The 16,653-nt window shown below is 36.1% G+C and overlaps 1 protein-coding gene across 3 annotated transcripts in view; it reads right to left on the minus strand.

Moving 5' to 3' along the window:
* Positions 1-1,799: 1,799 nt before the first annotated feature.
* DLGAP5 (DLG associated protein 5) overlaps positions 1,800-16,653 on the minus strand; it is a 45,202-nt gene continuing 30,348 nt past the window's right edge. For 2 of the 3 annotated variants that reach the window (XM_019968957.2, XM_070797630.1), the window contains exons 13-19: positions 14,208-14,300; positions 10,720-10,939; positions 7,976-8,159; positions 6,468-6,528; positions 5,210-5,453; positions 4,312-4,361; positions 1,800-1,974 (exon numbers count right to left, since the gene is read on the minus strand). In XM_019968957.2, coding sequence (XP_019824516.2) covers positions 1,834-1,974; positions 4,312-4,361; positions 5,210-5,453; positions 6,468-6,528; positions 7,976-8,159; positions 10,720-10,939; positions 14,208-14,300 — 993 coding nt within the window. In that variant the 3' untranslated portion in view covers positions 1,800-1,833. The remainder of the gene's footprint in view (positions 1,975-4,311; positions 4,362-5,209; positions 5,454-6,467; positions 6,529-7,975; positions 8,160-10,719; positions 10,940-14,207; positions 14,301-16,653) is intronic. The other variant, XM_070797631.1, reaches the window with a different exon arrangement.

Raw genomic sequence — 16,653 nt, forward strand, 5'->3', positions numbered from 1 at the left:
CCTACAGGGACTCTGAGCTGGGATGATCCTTTAGCATTGTTAAGAGGGGGACAGGCCTTCATATTTTCACTTCATCCCATTTCTTTTTTCATTTTTGGAAAAGCTCTGGTTCTACCCAGTTTTCTTTCATTTTGTCTTTAAAGGTTTTCTTAATACCTCGTAAGTCTAGAATCCAGTAGCCCAAGGACACTCCATCTAGTTGTAGGGCATATTGATGGCTGCCTACCTGACTCATTCCCTGCTACCTAACAGTCCTGGTTTTACCCAGGTATAATCCCAGGTAAAACAGGGAATCCTTATTAAGTAAACCCCAAATGAGATGCAGATGGAGATGTGGCATTAGTTGGCCTAACCAAACTAAAGGGAAGGACATAGCTCTGAGTACCACTAGCAGCCATCTTATCACCCCAAAGGACCCAGCGTTAGAGATGCTGACACCAAGGACGCCAGAATGAACTGTGAACAGATGTTAGACCTTGATGCATCATTGAGCTGTTGACTGTAAAGTGCCTGAAATCACCATGACAACATTATAATAATGAACTTCCTTATTGTTAAGCCAATTGGAGTTCACTGCATTGTTACTTAACAGCCAAAAGTTTTCTAAGTGATTCAACAGTACATCTTATTAAACCTAAAAAAAAATCATGTTTACTGACTGATACTGTTTTATTCTCATCTACTTTATCAATGGCAACCCACTCCAGTATTCTTGCCTGGAAAATCTCATGGACAGAGGAGCCTGGCAGGCTTCAGTCCACAGGGTTGCAAAGAGTTAGACACAACTGAGCATGCACACACTGACTCTATCCTTGAGGGCAAATATTATCTTATTGTTATATTACATATTGCTTTGTATATGTTCTAAGTCTAGGGTTGCTCTGTACTCATCTCTTTTACATGTTCATGGCCCTGGACCCTTAGAAAACTCCCAACTTTGATAATACTGTCTTTTCTACAAGCCCAACACAACTTCCTCTAACAAAAGTGGATGTGCTTTTCCTTTCTTGTTTGGAAGGCCCTCATCTTAAAGAATTATCCATAAAGTTGCTGCTTGTTTGGTGAATACCTCCAACACTCACCTCATTTGCAAACAGAAATAACTGGCCCCAGGTCTGATGGCAAGCTTTCGCTACTATGAGTCATCTTAGTGCTCTGTTGTACTGATGGCCCTGTCTTCTACAATCCTATAGTCAAGAGTTTTATAAAGGAGAAAGTATTTCAAATATACTGATTGATATCTAAAGAAACTCAACATACCCTGAAAATGCAATATGCAAGCTGTTCAATATCAACAAATTTAAGAGTTCAAATTAAGAATAAAGTATAAAAGAATGCAAATATTTGTCAAAGTTTAACATTATATTTCAATTAAACTGAAGAATGTTAGTAAGCTCTGAGTAGGTATACTTAACTTAAGCTTATACATTTTAAACAAGAGAGGCAAGGCACAGTACATTTTTATTCTGCATTGGTTAATATACAGCATATCCCCACTCCCCTTGAGAAATAGTATCATATCTAAAATACACTTTGATGAACACTGAATATTAAAATATTACACAATCATTCCTCAGAATCCTGAGACGGGTGGCTGGATTGATCCCAGGATCACCCCCTCTCCTCACACACACACAGATACCAAAATTCAAGGATGCTTACATCTCTTAACAGCAGGCCCTCAGTATCCACAGGTTCTGCATCCACCTAAGGAGGGCCAACAGTCTACAAGTGGCTTGAACAGCAGTGAACACAAACACTCTTCAACTTTTCAATATTCTAAGAACATAGCACTGATAACATGAAGAAAAATGTCTGGATTTATTTTTAAATTTAAAATTCTTCTGGTTGTTCTCCACTGAGAGGCCTCAGAGGTGAAAAGGAAATCAGGTTACCACCAAAGGAAATGTGTCTGGTCTGTTCTTGATGTCTTCTCTCCACCTGAATGAATGTATTACTGTAGTTTAGGCCTGGCTAGAGAAGAAATTTAGAGAAGCCACTAAAGTAAGTATCAAGAGTTTTACCAAGTGAGTGTTCAATCTTTCAAATTAGTAGTGGATTAATTAATAATATAAATGACATTTTTTGTACACAATGATAAAATTCGTAGTAACATAATGTTATGCTTCCCCCCATGGATCTAATTTCAAAATATAGTTTTTTTTTTAATTGAAAAGTATATTAGGAATATATACCTGATATATGGAACCTAAAAAAATGGTACTGATGAACCTATTTGCAAGGCAGGAACAGAGATGCAGACATAGACAACAGACTTCTGGATACAGTGGAGGAGGGAGAGGGTGGGACAAATTGAGAAGTACTGAAACACAGATTATCACATATAAAACAGCTCGCTAGTGGGAAGTTGCTGCATAACCCAGGGAGCTCAACCTGGTGTTCTGTGACAACCTGGAGGGGTGGGATGTGGTGGGAGGTGAGGGGGAGATTCAAGAAGGAAAGGACATATGTATACTTATGGCTGATTCATGCTTTTGTGTGGCAGAAACCAACACAACATTGGAAAGCAATTATCCTCCAGTTAAAAATAAAGTAAAAAAAAATAAAATTTTTTAAAAAGGAATACATGCCTTAAAAGGTGACAGACTTCAGTAACATATGCAGGAAGAATAAAACTGAGGCCACTTATGCAGATTCCACACATCCTAGTCCACATCATTGTAATTAACAGATCTTTTACTGGTGTGATCCTGCCAGGATCCTTCTCTTTGTTCTCCCTCAAGCCCTACTTCAGGTTTAAATTATGCACAGAGCTGGTAATAATGTGAGTCTAAAGGTATACCTATTAAAAAAAATCCTAGAATATAAATCCTAATATTTATGGGAATGGAAAATAACTCACATGGAGACTAAGTTATAAGATACTAAGATTTATCAACAAGAAAATGTATAACTGTGAAGCAATTTTAATTATATTACTAATAATATATCAAAAACAGAATGTTATGATTAACTTCTAGACTTATTTATAATATCATATATTATCAGAACCAATCATTTAGAGTTGAGAACTGGGGACGAGATTAAATCAGGGTTCTATAAACTGGCCTCATGCTGAAATCCCTGTCCGCCGAGGTGTCAGCCTCTGAGTAAAGAAGGCTGAAACCAAGAATGAACAGCGCATGTCACAGGAACCATTCTGCTCCTGAGATGCAGCGAGCCCAGAGGCTGAATATGGAGAAGTCAGCTTTGAAAGATAATAAAAGTCAACATAGTCAGAGGTCCTTAAGGAATTAGTGGCTTAAGAAAGCCAAGCATTTGTCAGGCTTTGTGAGACTAACAAAAATTGTTGCTGTTTTATCCTACATTTGCCTTAATGAATTTTTTATATTCTGAGATTGAAGATTAGCAAAAAAAGCCCATTCCCTGACTCATTTTAACAATTGTTCCTGGAAAATTTCAAGGTAAGGCTGTAAACCAGAGTTGCTGACCCTGGCTACATAAATTGCCTGGTGAACATCCAAAACCAGATCACTGAAATAAAAATATCCGGGAGTATGGCTGAAAACCAACGCTGCAGACACTCAGTAGGCAAGAGAGACTCTTCCATTTATGTCCTACTGTTCAGTGCCAGCATCCGGGAATAGGAATCAGTTTCTCTGCCCAAAGAGAAGCTTACAGTTAATAAGGGAAATAGATTCCTGAAAGCATCATATGTTTTACGAATGCAATAGTTTATTCATATTAAACTCTCAAAAAGAGATTAAATGTGTGTACTGCATGTACTGTATGCCTTTGTCTACAGAGAAACATGTGAGAGGTGAGAGCTTTTACAGGAAGGCTTCACAGACAGGCAAATGTTTGGAGTAGACTTAGAGGCAAGAGGTCACTAAAAAGTAAAGGTCGGGGGGCTTCCAAATAAAATAACAGGACATAAAAATAGCAATCTAAAAGAATTACAATGAAAATAAGCATTGATGACTGAAGATAGGATAGACATTTTCTTCTCAACTATACACTTTAAAAGGGTATAAATCTTGCATTATCTTTTTCTTGCATCACTGAGAAATACTGAGCATACTAGATATTCAAGTATTCAACCAATCTGTCACAACAAATTTGATACATAAACCGTAAAAAGAATTAAATCTTCAGTTTAATACTAAAGCATACTATAAAGTATATGAAAAAATTTTTCCCATTTTGAGAAAAAAATGAACAAAAAAGGACTTCAGAGTAAATAGTGACAGGATGTACATTTTAAACTGTGCATATAAACTGAAAAATAACACTCATTTTATAAAACATATCTAAAATACAAAGAACTTTTCAAATAAATTGAAAACTTACTGAATCAAGAAGATGGCATTCAGTAGTGAGACTTTTATTATCACATAATACTGAAAAAAAAAAAAAAAAGAATTTTTAACTTTTTAAAGAATATTCTTGCAGTTAAGGGTTGTTAGAAATGGACAGACTTAAAAGATATGAAAACTTCCAAATATCAAAGGCGAAGAAAAATATGCGCCATCTTATGCTATAATATCTTTTTAAATGTAGTTAAATTTCTTTGTAAAATTCTCATCCTTAATTTCAGTATACTAAGTCTTCTCTAAATAAATCTCATGCTTGTAATTTAAAGGTACCCAAAAGACGCTATAAGAACATAGCAGAAGTGCATTAAGTGTCTGCTCAATGTCATAATGTTTATTTTACCTTAGGCCCCAACCAGAACAGCACCATAGGGTAACAGGTAAAAACAGGAGGTGAAACCATCACACATTACATTATAACATAAACACAAGAGCCATTTCCTATTGAAGAACAATCGCAACAAAATAGGTAAGAAAAGGTATTAGGGCAGAAAAAAGGACATTTTAAAGAAAGGTTTGAGGTTCTTTGATGGAAAAGAAGAGAACTAAAAAAAGTTTAAGGGAATTTTTCTAATTCTGAGCCTTCACAAACAACAAAGGACCCCAGATAGTAAGGTCTAATCAAAAGTGCTCCTGCCATCCAACGTGGATTAGTATCTGTTGTTGATTTTTAACAAGTCTGTCTCAAAAGATTTGGGGTAGAGAGTGGGGTACCACAATGAGAACTAATTCTCATTAGATATTTACAGCAAGTGTCCAGTTTCTCCACCTTTATTCTTGGAAACTATATCCGGAAGTGTTTACAATAATCTATACTTTAGGACAAGTTCATTTATTTAACGAAATCTTATTTAAATGCATTAAAAAGACCTTACCTGGCTGAGAAGTTTTCGTTTCTTCTTCCCATGAGATGTTATTTTGTGATTGTATATTTTTTTCAGGGCTAATCATCAAAACATCCTGTGTTGTAACTGAATTTAGTTCCATTCCTTCCACAATATCTGAAATTTCTTCCTTTTTGTTAGTATTAATATCATCTGCTACTTTGCCAGCATGGAGAGCTGAATTCATTCTTTCACTAGATAAACAATCTATCTCAAAGTTTATTTTATTTATACCCTGGAAGTAAAAATGATTTTTACATTTAATTACCCAAAAGTTAAATAAACATAAAAAGTCTTGTCACTATTTAAAATAATAATAGAGTGATGACATTCTGAGCACAAGCTAAAGAACACTATAAATCCATCCTACTATCTTGCTTCTTGAACAATGAGATCAGATAATATTACAGCAATAGTATAACTGAAGGAAAGTTTCTCAGCAAGTACCAATATCCCGGTTCAGAGATTGACAAACATTCTATGTGAAGGGTCAGGTGTATGATGGACTCTTGAACAATACGTATTTGAACTGCAAGGGTCCACTTAGAATCTGTTCAGTGGTAAATACTATAGGATCTGCAGTTGTTGAATCCACAGATGCGAAACTACTAACATGGAAGAACCAAGTATAAGGAGTGGGCCAACGTAAGTTTTATGTGGATTTTCAACTGTGCAGAGGGATGGCACACCCCTCCTGCTGTCGTTCAAGTGTATGTGTGCTCAGCTGTATCCAACTCTTTGTGACCCCAAGGACTGCAGCCTGCCAGTCTCCTCTGTCCATGGAATTCTCTAGGCAAGAATACTGGAGTTCAGTTGCCATTTCCTACTCCAAAGAATCTTCTCGATCCAGGGCTAGAACCCAAGTCTCCAGATTCTTTACCACCACACCACCTGGAAAGCCCTCTGTTCAAGAGTCAACTATAAATATTTTAGGCTTTGTAAGCCAGACTCTGCCACAAACACTGAACACTCAATCATTGTGTTTTGAAAGCAGCCAAATACATAAATGAATGACAGTGGCTGTAGTACAATAAAACTTTATTTACAAAAATAATCTTGATGTAAGCTGAAATACAAATTGGCACTATGGTCTCAAACAAGCCAAAGGTCTTTGAAATAAGAACTATCATTTCATATGACTGATTAAAATTTCCAGTGGAAATTCTGGGGGTTGTTTATGGAGTTACTATATATATTGATACAAATAGATAACATCCTGGGCTACCTAATGTATCGGAACAGGACTTACATGGTTTATTTCAATTAAATCTTGTAATCCAAGACACTTAGCATCTTCTCCTATGCTGTTCCTAAAAAAGAAAAAAAGAAGCACTGTACTCAGAAAATTAAACATATTGCTGTCTTGACTTGTTTTGAGACTATCCTTTATGGGTCAGAGTTGGGCCCTCATCTAAGATCAGGCCTGATCCAAATAGATTAGTTTTGGATGATAGCTACTACAGGATGGCCTTAGAAACCAAATACATTTTCCCCAGAATGCTTGCAAGCCTTTGACCATGCTCATCAGTCTATTGGAAATCTTTTGAACCTCAGCCAAATCCAGAGCCACATACTAGGGAAGGGTAAGCTAAAGCTTACTTCTAGGGGATGGAAGCAACATGCAAGTATTGTATAGCTGGAGTTGGCTACATTTACTTGTTAGCTACAGCACAAAACATTCAAATCCTGAAGTTCTTAACTCACATTTTATTAGAAACATCTGTCTCAATCTCTTGGAGTTTTTTTTTAAGTATACTCTATTTTTCTGGTTTTCAGCTTCACTTTGCCTTCATTGTACAAAGTTGTTTGTAAAAAGGCTCTTTTGAGACTATTTTTAGAAATTAAAAAGTAAAGAGAAGTCCTAAACAGCACTTGTAATATCACTTAAATACAATTTTGGATCTTCTTAGTACAAGAAAATGAACTGCAGGATAAGAAATGACAATAAATTGGTATCTTATAATCCACAGATTTTTAAAGCATCTAAAGTATTTTAACTGCCATAAATGCTAAATATACTGTGGCTTACATTAAAAACTAGAAATTTTACAACTTGTTCCATGAAATACTTACGAAGAAAAACTTTCATTTGTTTCTCCCATTTCAAGTTATAGGGTGTTTCTCAAGATGAATTTGGCTAACTTACTCACTTTCCAAATTTTCTCATTTTTGAAAAATGGGGATTTAGTACCCTATTTGGTTGTTTTGAGGACTGAATGAGATACTATGTGATAGGAACCTAGAACCATGTCCAGCCCATAATAATTGTTCAGTACATATTAGCTCCCCCTTGTCTGCTCTGCCATCTGTCAAGTCAGGATTCCCAAGGTACTTTCCATAAAGGCTGGTACAAAAGTGCGTACCTCTTAATGACCCTGCAGGGACATAACAGCACTACTTTATACATGATGAAACTGAAGCTGAGTTAATTAAACTTGACCTGAAGTTTCATAGTATATCATATGACTGGTTTTGAGCTCAGATGTGTCAAGTACCAAAACTGCATACAAAAGAACATTACACTGTTTAGCACCAAAGAACACTATATTGTTTCTTTTCTTCTTAATATGACCATTTCCAAATCTGAAATCTGAAGCCTTAATTTCCTCCTTTATAAAATAGAAATATTGCCTATATGTTATGGTCATTGTGAAATTTAAAAATATATGTGTTGCATACTTAACAGGTTAACAATTGGAAATGGTATTTAATGTCTACATCTGTTAAACTCTTAGTTATAACACATTAAAGAAATACCTGTTTCCAGGAATATATGAAATCAAAGTCTTATCAACATGTTCACTTTTGGCACCCTGAGGACCAGGATTCTCTGGTGATGTAGTTTGTCTTATAAGGCCCATCTCAGCCCTGGTCTCAGACACAGTTTTGCTGACAGACTGAGGTGTTTTAAGTCTTTGAGAAAGACATTCAGAAGAAAGTCCTAGAAGATGAAAGAAATCATCTCAATACCAAAAAGCTCTTTCATTCATTTTTCACTATAGTTAGAGAGACAGTGCCAATTCTTCCTATTCCCCTACCAACTAGCCTCTTTCTCCTATAAAATAATGTTTGTTAAAGTCAAATGTCTGAGACTTTCAGTTAAAGATGATACTGAACACACACACTAACGGCTTCCTCTTAACATTTCACTACTATAAACAGTAAAGAGATGATCTTAAAAGGGAGAACACTACAAGGACAAAGCATCCTCTTTTTTTAAGGTCAGTGACTTTTAAAATTTGTAATATAATTTTCAAGGACAGACGAAACAAAGAGACAACAAAACTCAGGAAATTTTCGAAGTGCAATACAGATGGATGAGTAGTGTATTTCCTAGTAAACCTGAGAAAATAAATCCTAAGCCACCAGTCAGGAAAGATGTGAATCAGCCCAGTTTATACCACAGTACTCCTCAAAAAGAATTGGTGGCGTCAAGAATCATTAGGAGCGGAGGTAAAAACAGGAAGATTGGTTCAAAGTCAGTTTAAAAAACAATTAAGAGTCCAGACTCCTTTCCTCATTATGCACAGCTGGGCAGCTTTGAAAAATCCCCTCCCACCATCAAGATAAAAAAAAAAAACTAGAGGCTTATTTCCCCAAAAAAGTTGAAATAGAGGGTCTCTGGTTTAGGGGATACAATTGAAAGATGAGTACTATATGGAAAAGGGGGGATTGAAATGAGTATTTTTAAAACTGTTGATACACTCAGTTTTCCTCCCTCCATGTAGCTCCTGAAAGACTGGCAGCCAGAATTACACCCTCCAGGCAGCAGGTTGGAAAGATCTCTGGAGAATCTGACTGCGGTTGCTGCTAAGTCGCTTCAGTTGTGTCCGACTCTGTGCGACCCAATGGACAGCATCCCATCAGGCTCCACCGTCCCTGGGATTCTCCAGGCAAGAACACTGGAGTGGTCTGCCATTTCCTTCTCCAATGCATGAAAGTGAAAAGTGAAAGTGGGTCACTAAGAGTCTGAGAATCTGACTAGCCCATGAAAAAAGACTTAAATACAGCATAACAATGCAGCTAAATCATCCCAGAGTAAAGACCCTACCACCCATGTGCTGCCGTGCAGAGCCCTGCTCATAGCCGTGAGCAGGCAGTGAACCACCATTAGACACCCAAGGGAAGCCTCTGATACAAGAGACAGAAACCAAACCCAACAGATAAGAGTATTTTGGGACAAATATTGACTCTCCAGGAGAAGAATACATAAAAGTTATCATTAATGTCTGCAGAAAGATAAGACAACACACTTAAGAAACAAGTACAGAATGTTATAAAACGGAACATCCAAAGAATGATAAAGAGCTCTTAGGAATTAAAAACATTGTCAACAGGAAAGTTGAAGAAATTCAGGAAGTAGAAGAAAATGACAAGTACAGGAAAGAATGATAGTCTACTACAAGGAGAAAGATATATGCTTCTGGAAGAAAGATCGGAGAGAACCAAGGAAAGTATATCAAAGAAATAATTCAAGAAAAAAATCTACACTTTATTTAGAAAAGGCCATAAATAATACCCAAAGATTCCTCTAAGCACTGAAGTGGTGGCCTTGAGGACATAACAAATAGGGGCTTTTTGGGGGACTTCTGTTTTATAACAAACCTCATATAACCTATGTGTTCTATAATTAAAACTCAATTTCAAAAAGATAAATTTTGGTCAAAAACCTTGATCTCTCTAATCATAAGTGCCAAGATGGGACATGAAAGAACATACAGCAGTGAACCCAGAGTCCTGCAAACTACTAGGATCCTTGGAAAGTAAGTAACAAGGAGCCATGTCATTAGCAGTGAGGCAATTCCTGGGCATCCAGGGAGCATAGCTGATTAGAATAAAGGAAACATATCAAAACCACACACTAGGTGTGATACCTAAATTGACTGGGAGGTTATAAAATACTTGGTGATAAATTTACATTTGAAAGTAAATATTAGATAGCAACTCAAATTTATTGTCAGAAATCTTCCTAGCGGACACAGTAAGATAATAGGGAAAAAAAAAAAAAATCCTTTCTGCTAATTAGTACTTAAAGAGGACTTGGTCTGTTTCTCCTTGGAAATAAACATCTAGCACTTAAAGCATTAATAGAAGTGTCTACCAAGATTTAAGGAACAGATTACTTCAACTATGACCTCTCATTTATGGCTTATATTTAATTTCAATCTAAGTAAATAAATTCAAACTAATAAAGATAGCCTATGAAAAACAGGTACTGAAAAACACAACCAGAGTTAGAAAATCATAAGAAAGAATGACTTCCTAAAGTATTAAGAGCTGGTTACATGGCAGTATTTTTAAATCAGGGAATTGGTACTTTCATTACATTTCAAAAACATTGGAGGAAAATTTTCACTCCAAATGAAAATGAAACCAAACTTATCTTCCATAAGCTATTTGGAACACATAAATCTTCACATGAAAACTGTTTTTCAACTCTTACACAAGTGTCCATCCAACCCAAGTATTTCCCTTAAGTAGTCTCAGCAGAAAAAACTAACCTGAGAATGATTTAATGGGACTTTCAATTCTGAAAAATCCAGCATCAAACACTATTTTATCCACTTCCTTTGGCATTACAGAGGTTGCTGCCTCAGCCTGTTCCTCCTGCTTAATTCTCTCTCTCATTGCATTTTTTATGGCAGCAAGGCGATTTCTAGCAGCAATTCTTCCACCATCATCCTGTTTGGGTTTACTTGCTATACCTGAGACAACTTTTTTCTGTGAAGAGAAATTATAACATTTATTAAAGCTACTCATTACCATCTAAAGAATCTGCCTGCAATGCAGAAGATCCAGGTTTGACCCCTGGGTTGGGAATATCTTCTGGAGAAAGGAATGGCTATCCACTCCAGTACTCTTGCTTGGAGAATTCGATGGACAGAGGAGCCTGGCGGGCTACAGTCCATGGGATCACAAAAAGTTGGACATGACTGAGCAATTAATACTTCTACACATTATTATTTATAAGAAAAACGAATAAAGCATATGTAAAATATTTAACATGTTCAATATATACTTATCAAGCTCCCAGTATGTGCTAAAATGCTGGGGCCAAAAGTTAACGGACCAAGTTCCTGCTTTCAAAGAGCTCTCAGCCTCATGGTAGAAGAGCTAGATAAAGACACTGAGAAGAATAAATGTCATGTTAAAACTAAATTCAGAGGGCTCAATTTATGAATTAATCAACCTTCAGAGGCACCAAGAAAGGCTTTTAGGAAGTCACACTTAAGCTGAAATCAGAGATAGGTGAGCTATAAGATGGGGTAAGGAAAGGGATAGGCAGAAAGAATAGCATGTTTGCAAAACCAGAAGTGAAAAAGCACAGAGGAGTTGGCATGAGGTGAGCACAGCTCATCAGAATCCTTCACGTGTGGCCATTTACGCAGAGGATGAAAGAATAGAGATTACCTATGATTTTTAAGCAGGAGGTTAGCATTACCGAATTTGCCTTTTAGAAAGGTCACTCACTCTGTCCAGCCTGGAGAACAGGCTGGAGGGTGACGAGCCAGTTAGGAAGGAGACTTCCGCAGTGACACTGGGAAAAGATGCCAGTAGTTGAGGTTAAGGAGGGGAAAAAAATGGAAAAAAGTAAACAGATTCAAGAGATGTTTAAGAGGAAGAATTGAGAGGACTTAGCAATCTCTTAGAAATGCAATGGTGAAGTGGTGAAAACCAGAACAGATCACAGAAGATAACCAGGTTTCCATCTTGGGCCCCTGGAGGGATGGTACCACCATTCTCTGGAACAGGGAAACATCAGTGTGTGTGCAGATGATTTCAGTTTGGGATATATAGCTTATATATACCTTAATACTTAATACTTAAAGTATTACTGTGTCAGCAGTAAGTGTGGTTTGAAATATAGATTTGGGAATCATTGCAGGGTGGATACAACTGCACATGAAGAAAGGAAGGAGGGAAGAGAGCTGAAGTAGAAACTTGAGTATCATAAATACTTAAGGGACAAGTGGAAACAGAAACTTGCAAACATGACCGAAGAATGGATATAGAGGTAGGAGGAAGATCAGTAGAATATAATTTCAAGAAAGAGGAAGTAGACTATATGTAATAATGCAGAGGGACTAGATTTTATAATTAACTGTCTACTAACTGCAGAACCAGTGGGTCAATAACCTTGGTTATAACTGTTGTAGAGGCCTGGAGAGGGTGAAGCTGAATTTTTGAGTTGGAGAGGTAAATGGGAATCAAAACAGTAAAGACAGAGTATAGAGAACTTTGTGACTGGGAAGAAAGGAATGGGAATGAGAAAGGGAAGGTACAAATAACTAGAGGGAGATATGGCCCTCATTGGTTTAGTTATTTTTGTTTTTTCTAATGTAAACAAAGATAAGACACTTAAATATATCTAAAAACAGATGGAAAAAAGAGGGAAAGGTAGAAAATAAGGCTAAGTGATAGAATGAGAAGTCAATAAATAGGAATCAGAAGGGAACAGTATCAAAGTATAGGTAAAAGATAAATCTTATTTGTTCCATAGCTTAATAGTAGCTTATAAATAAAGTAGGAGGAGAGAGACACCTGGTGATAAAATGCAGAATTACAAGGCTCTGCCATATTGCTACAGCCATTATTTGCATCACTGATGATATTGATGTTTCCAGGACTAAGTACTCAATAAGAAATATCCACAGTAGCTTCCAAATGTTCAAGCATCCTTCACTGTTTAGTATATTTAAAACTCATTTGTTTAATTTTGTCAGTGTCCTTAGAGTCCTTGTCATAACAATTAGCAAAATAATTTTATTAAAAGCTTTCTTTAATACTCTAACATCTTAAATTCCTAAGGAGTCAAAACAGATTTTTATCTGGATTACACAGCATAATAAAGTACCAATCTGGAAGCCTAATTTTATAACCACAGGCATTTTTCTAAAATCCGAAAGGAAAACTGGAGGTTTGAAAAGTGCCCATCTGAACCAACGAGTTTAAAACATTACTAGAAGGCCTCCCTGGGGCTCAGTGGTAAAGAATCCGCCTGCCAACGGAGGAGACACAGGTTCGACCTCTGATCCAGGACAATCCCACATGCCATGGAGTAACTATGCTTGTGCGCCACACTATCGAGCCTGTGCTCTAGAGCCTGGAAGCCACCACTATTGAGACCATGTGCCACAACTACTGAAGCCCACCCACATACCCTAGAGCCTGTGCTCTGCAACAAAGAAACCAGCAGACTGCAACCGGAGTAGTGCCCCACTCACCGCAACTAGAGAAAAGTTCACAGAGCAGTGAAGACCCATTACAGCCAAATAAATAAATAAACATTATTAGGGGAAAAAAACCTACAAATATATAACAATGGAATCTATCATGATAAAGTGAATTTCTCAGAGAGAAGTAATAGGAAATTTTACAAAATAAAATGTAGGGAAGAAGACAGACATTCTAAAGAGTCATTGTTCCTCTTTTCTATTTAAAATTCTTTCATTTTGAAATGTATCACTCAAAAGAGACACACAATCCACTGTACTGGATAAAAACAGGGATTCTGGAATGAGCAAGTCTGGCCTGAAACCTAGCTCCACCTTGGGCAAGTAACTTAATCTATTCTGGGCCTCACATCCCAGATAACAGTACCACCTCAACAGGATTGTTGATGATTAAATGAGTTAAAACATGTTAAGTACTTGGAACAACATCTATACTAAGGATTCTATAAAGTATTTACTTCTACTATGTATAAACACAATTTAAAGAATAACACATACACACTGTTAAGCACCTCAGAAGCTCCTGGGGTGCCCCAATTCCATCACAGCCACTGTCATTCCTCCCTCCAGAAACAATCATCCTGAATTTCGTGTTGTTCATTTCCTTATTCTTTCTTCAAAGACAATCAGGACATTGTAAGCAATAGACTTATTTTATAAAATGATAAAAAAAATCTGAAGCTAAATGTTTCTGAAGCTGGAAAATAAAAATTCTTTAGAGTAGAAGAGTCTATATTAGAAACCCACAGACTTACCCGAAAAACTTTTTTGCTTGTATTGTTATTGTTTTGCCATCCAGATTCCTCAAGTTTGGTCAGATTGCTGAATTTTTGGTTTACATCTTCTATCTGTTAATAAATAAAGCACAAGTTTATCAGATCAATGAAAAACCACATTAAAATTACAAACTAATAAACTGAAGCTTAAAAAAAATTGAGAATGGCAACATAAAATTAGACTAAATCATTCTCAACTTAGTATTCAAGTAAAAAATTCTTATGGTAAAATTGTTTATTGTTATTTTTTGTCTTATAAACCTCCAAAATCTGCATAATGGATGTCATATATGAATAACTCTCCTAAATTATTTTTGATCACTAAAATGCTAAGAAAGATATCCTAAATGTTTTTGTTTCCTACATTACACAATCTGAACACAATCTTTCTCTCTCTTTTTTACAGTTTATTTATCCATTCTCTTACTGAAGGACATCTTAGCTGCTTCCAAGTTTTGGCAGTTATGAATAAAGACGTTATAAACATCTGTGTACACGTTTTTGTGCAGACATATGTTTTCAATCATGGATTATATGATAAGAGCGTACCTAGCTCTGTGAGAAACTGCCAAACTGCCTTCCAAAGTGGCTGTACCATTTTGCACTCCCACCAGCAATGAGTTAGAGTTCCTGATGCTGTCAGTGGTTTGGATTTTTGCCATTCTCATAGGCATGCAGTGGCACCTCATTGTAGTTTTAACTGGCATTTCCTTAGTGATCTATGATGCTGAGCTTTATCTTTTCAAATGCTTATTTGCCATCTGTATATCTTCTTTGGCAAGGTGTCTGCTCAGGTCTTTTCTCCACTTTAAAACCACTTTAAAGGTGGTTTTAAGGATTCTTTGTATATTTTGATGCAGATATGTCTGTATCAAACATCAGATATATAATTTGCAAATATTTTTCTTCTAGTCTGTGGTTTGCCTTCTCACAATCTCACTTTAAAAAATTAAAAGTAATATCCCCATCCTTTTGATATTTCCAATCTCCTCCAAAGAGGTACCCACTGTCAACAGTTTGGTAAATTTGCTTCAAGTGCCCTGACTATGTATTTATATTCATAAGTACTCTCAACCTCTCTCTCAAAGAAAAATTTAAATGTCAAAATGACTCAGGATTACCTTTATGATTACTGATTTTCAACAAGGTGCCACTGCAGTTCAATGAAGAAAAGACAGTCTTTTAAGAAACAGTACTGGGAAAATTTTATATCCTCAAGAAAATAGATGAATTTAGACTTTTACCTACACCATACACACACCAAAAATTCCAAATGGCTCCAAGACCTAGCTGTAAGAGCTAAAACTATAACACTTTTAGAAAAAAACAGAAGAAAACAATCTTTGTGATTTGTGGTTAAGCAAAAAGAGTTCTTAGATATTATCACAACATAAAAGAAAAAATTGATAAATTGAACTTCATCAAAATTAAAAATATCTGCACTTCAAAAGAAATTATTTAGAAAATTACAAGACAAGCCACAAATTGGGAGAAAATATTTGCAAATAATACTTCTGATAAAGGACTTGTGTCCATGATATATTGAAAACACCTACCACTCCATAATAAAGGCAAACCAATGTAAAAATGGGCAAAATATTTCACTAGATATTTTGCCAAAAAAAATATGAACAGCTAATAAGCACATGAAAAGATGCTTAACATCATTATCATTAGGGACACACAGATCAAAACTATTATATAATGGGAAACTTCTCACCCACTAGGATGGTTATTCTAAAAACCACAGACAATAACAAGTATGAATATGGTAAAAAAGGAACACACCAATTGCTGGTAAGAAAAATGCTGTAATCACTTTGGGAAATAGTTTGGCAGTTTCTTTAAAAGTTAAACATAAATTTACTATATGATCCAGCAATATTCCACATATCTACCTGAGATAGATAAAAACATAAATCCACACAATATATGAATATTCATCATGACTTCATAATCACCAAAGAGTGGAAACAATCCAAACATCCAACAGTTGGTTAAAGTTCAGATACAATCTACAACATGGATGAACCTCAAAAACGTCATGCTAAGTGAAAAGTCACATACAAAAGACCACGTACTGTATTAGTCTACTTAATATGAAATGTTCACAAAAGGCAAATCTACAAAGACAGCAAGATTAGTGGTTGCCTGGGGACTAGGAGTGGGAATGTGGATTGATTTGCAGATCGGCAAAGAGGACCTTTTTGTGGTGATAAAAGTATTCTTGGGAATTCCCTGGTGGTCCAATAGTTAGGACCCAGTGCTTTCACTGCTGGGGCCTGGGTTCAATCCCTGTACAGGGGTCTAAGATCCCACATGCTGAGTGGTAAGGCCAAATAAAAAATGTTTAAATAATAAAAATGTTCTAAATTTGGATCACGGTGATGGTTGTACAACTCTGTACATTTATTGAAAATCATTG

Source organism: Bos indicus, chromosome 10, assembly GCF_029378745.1.
Source record: "Bos indicus isolate NIAB-ARS_2022 breed Sahiwal x Tharparkar chromosome 10, NIAB-ARS_B.indTharparkar_mat_pri_1.0, whole genome shotgun sequence".
NCBI lineage: Eukaryota > Metazoa > Chordata > Mammalia > Artiodactyla > Bovidae > Bos > Bos indicus.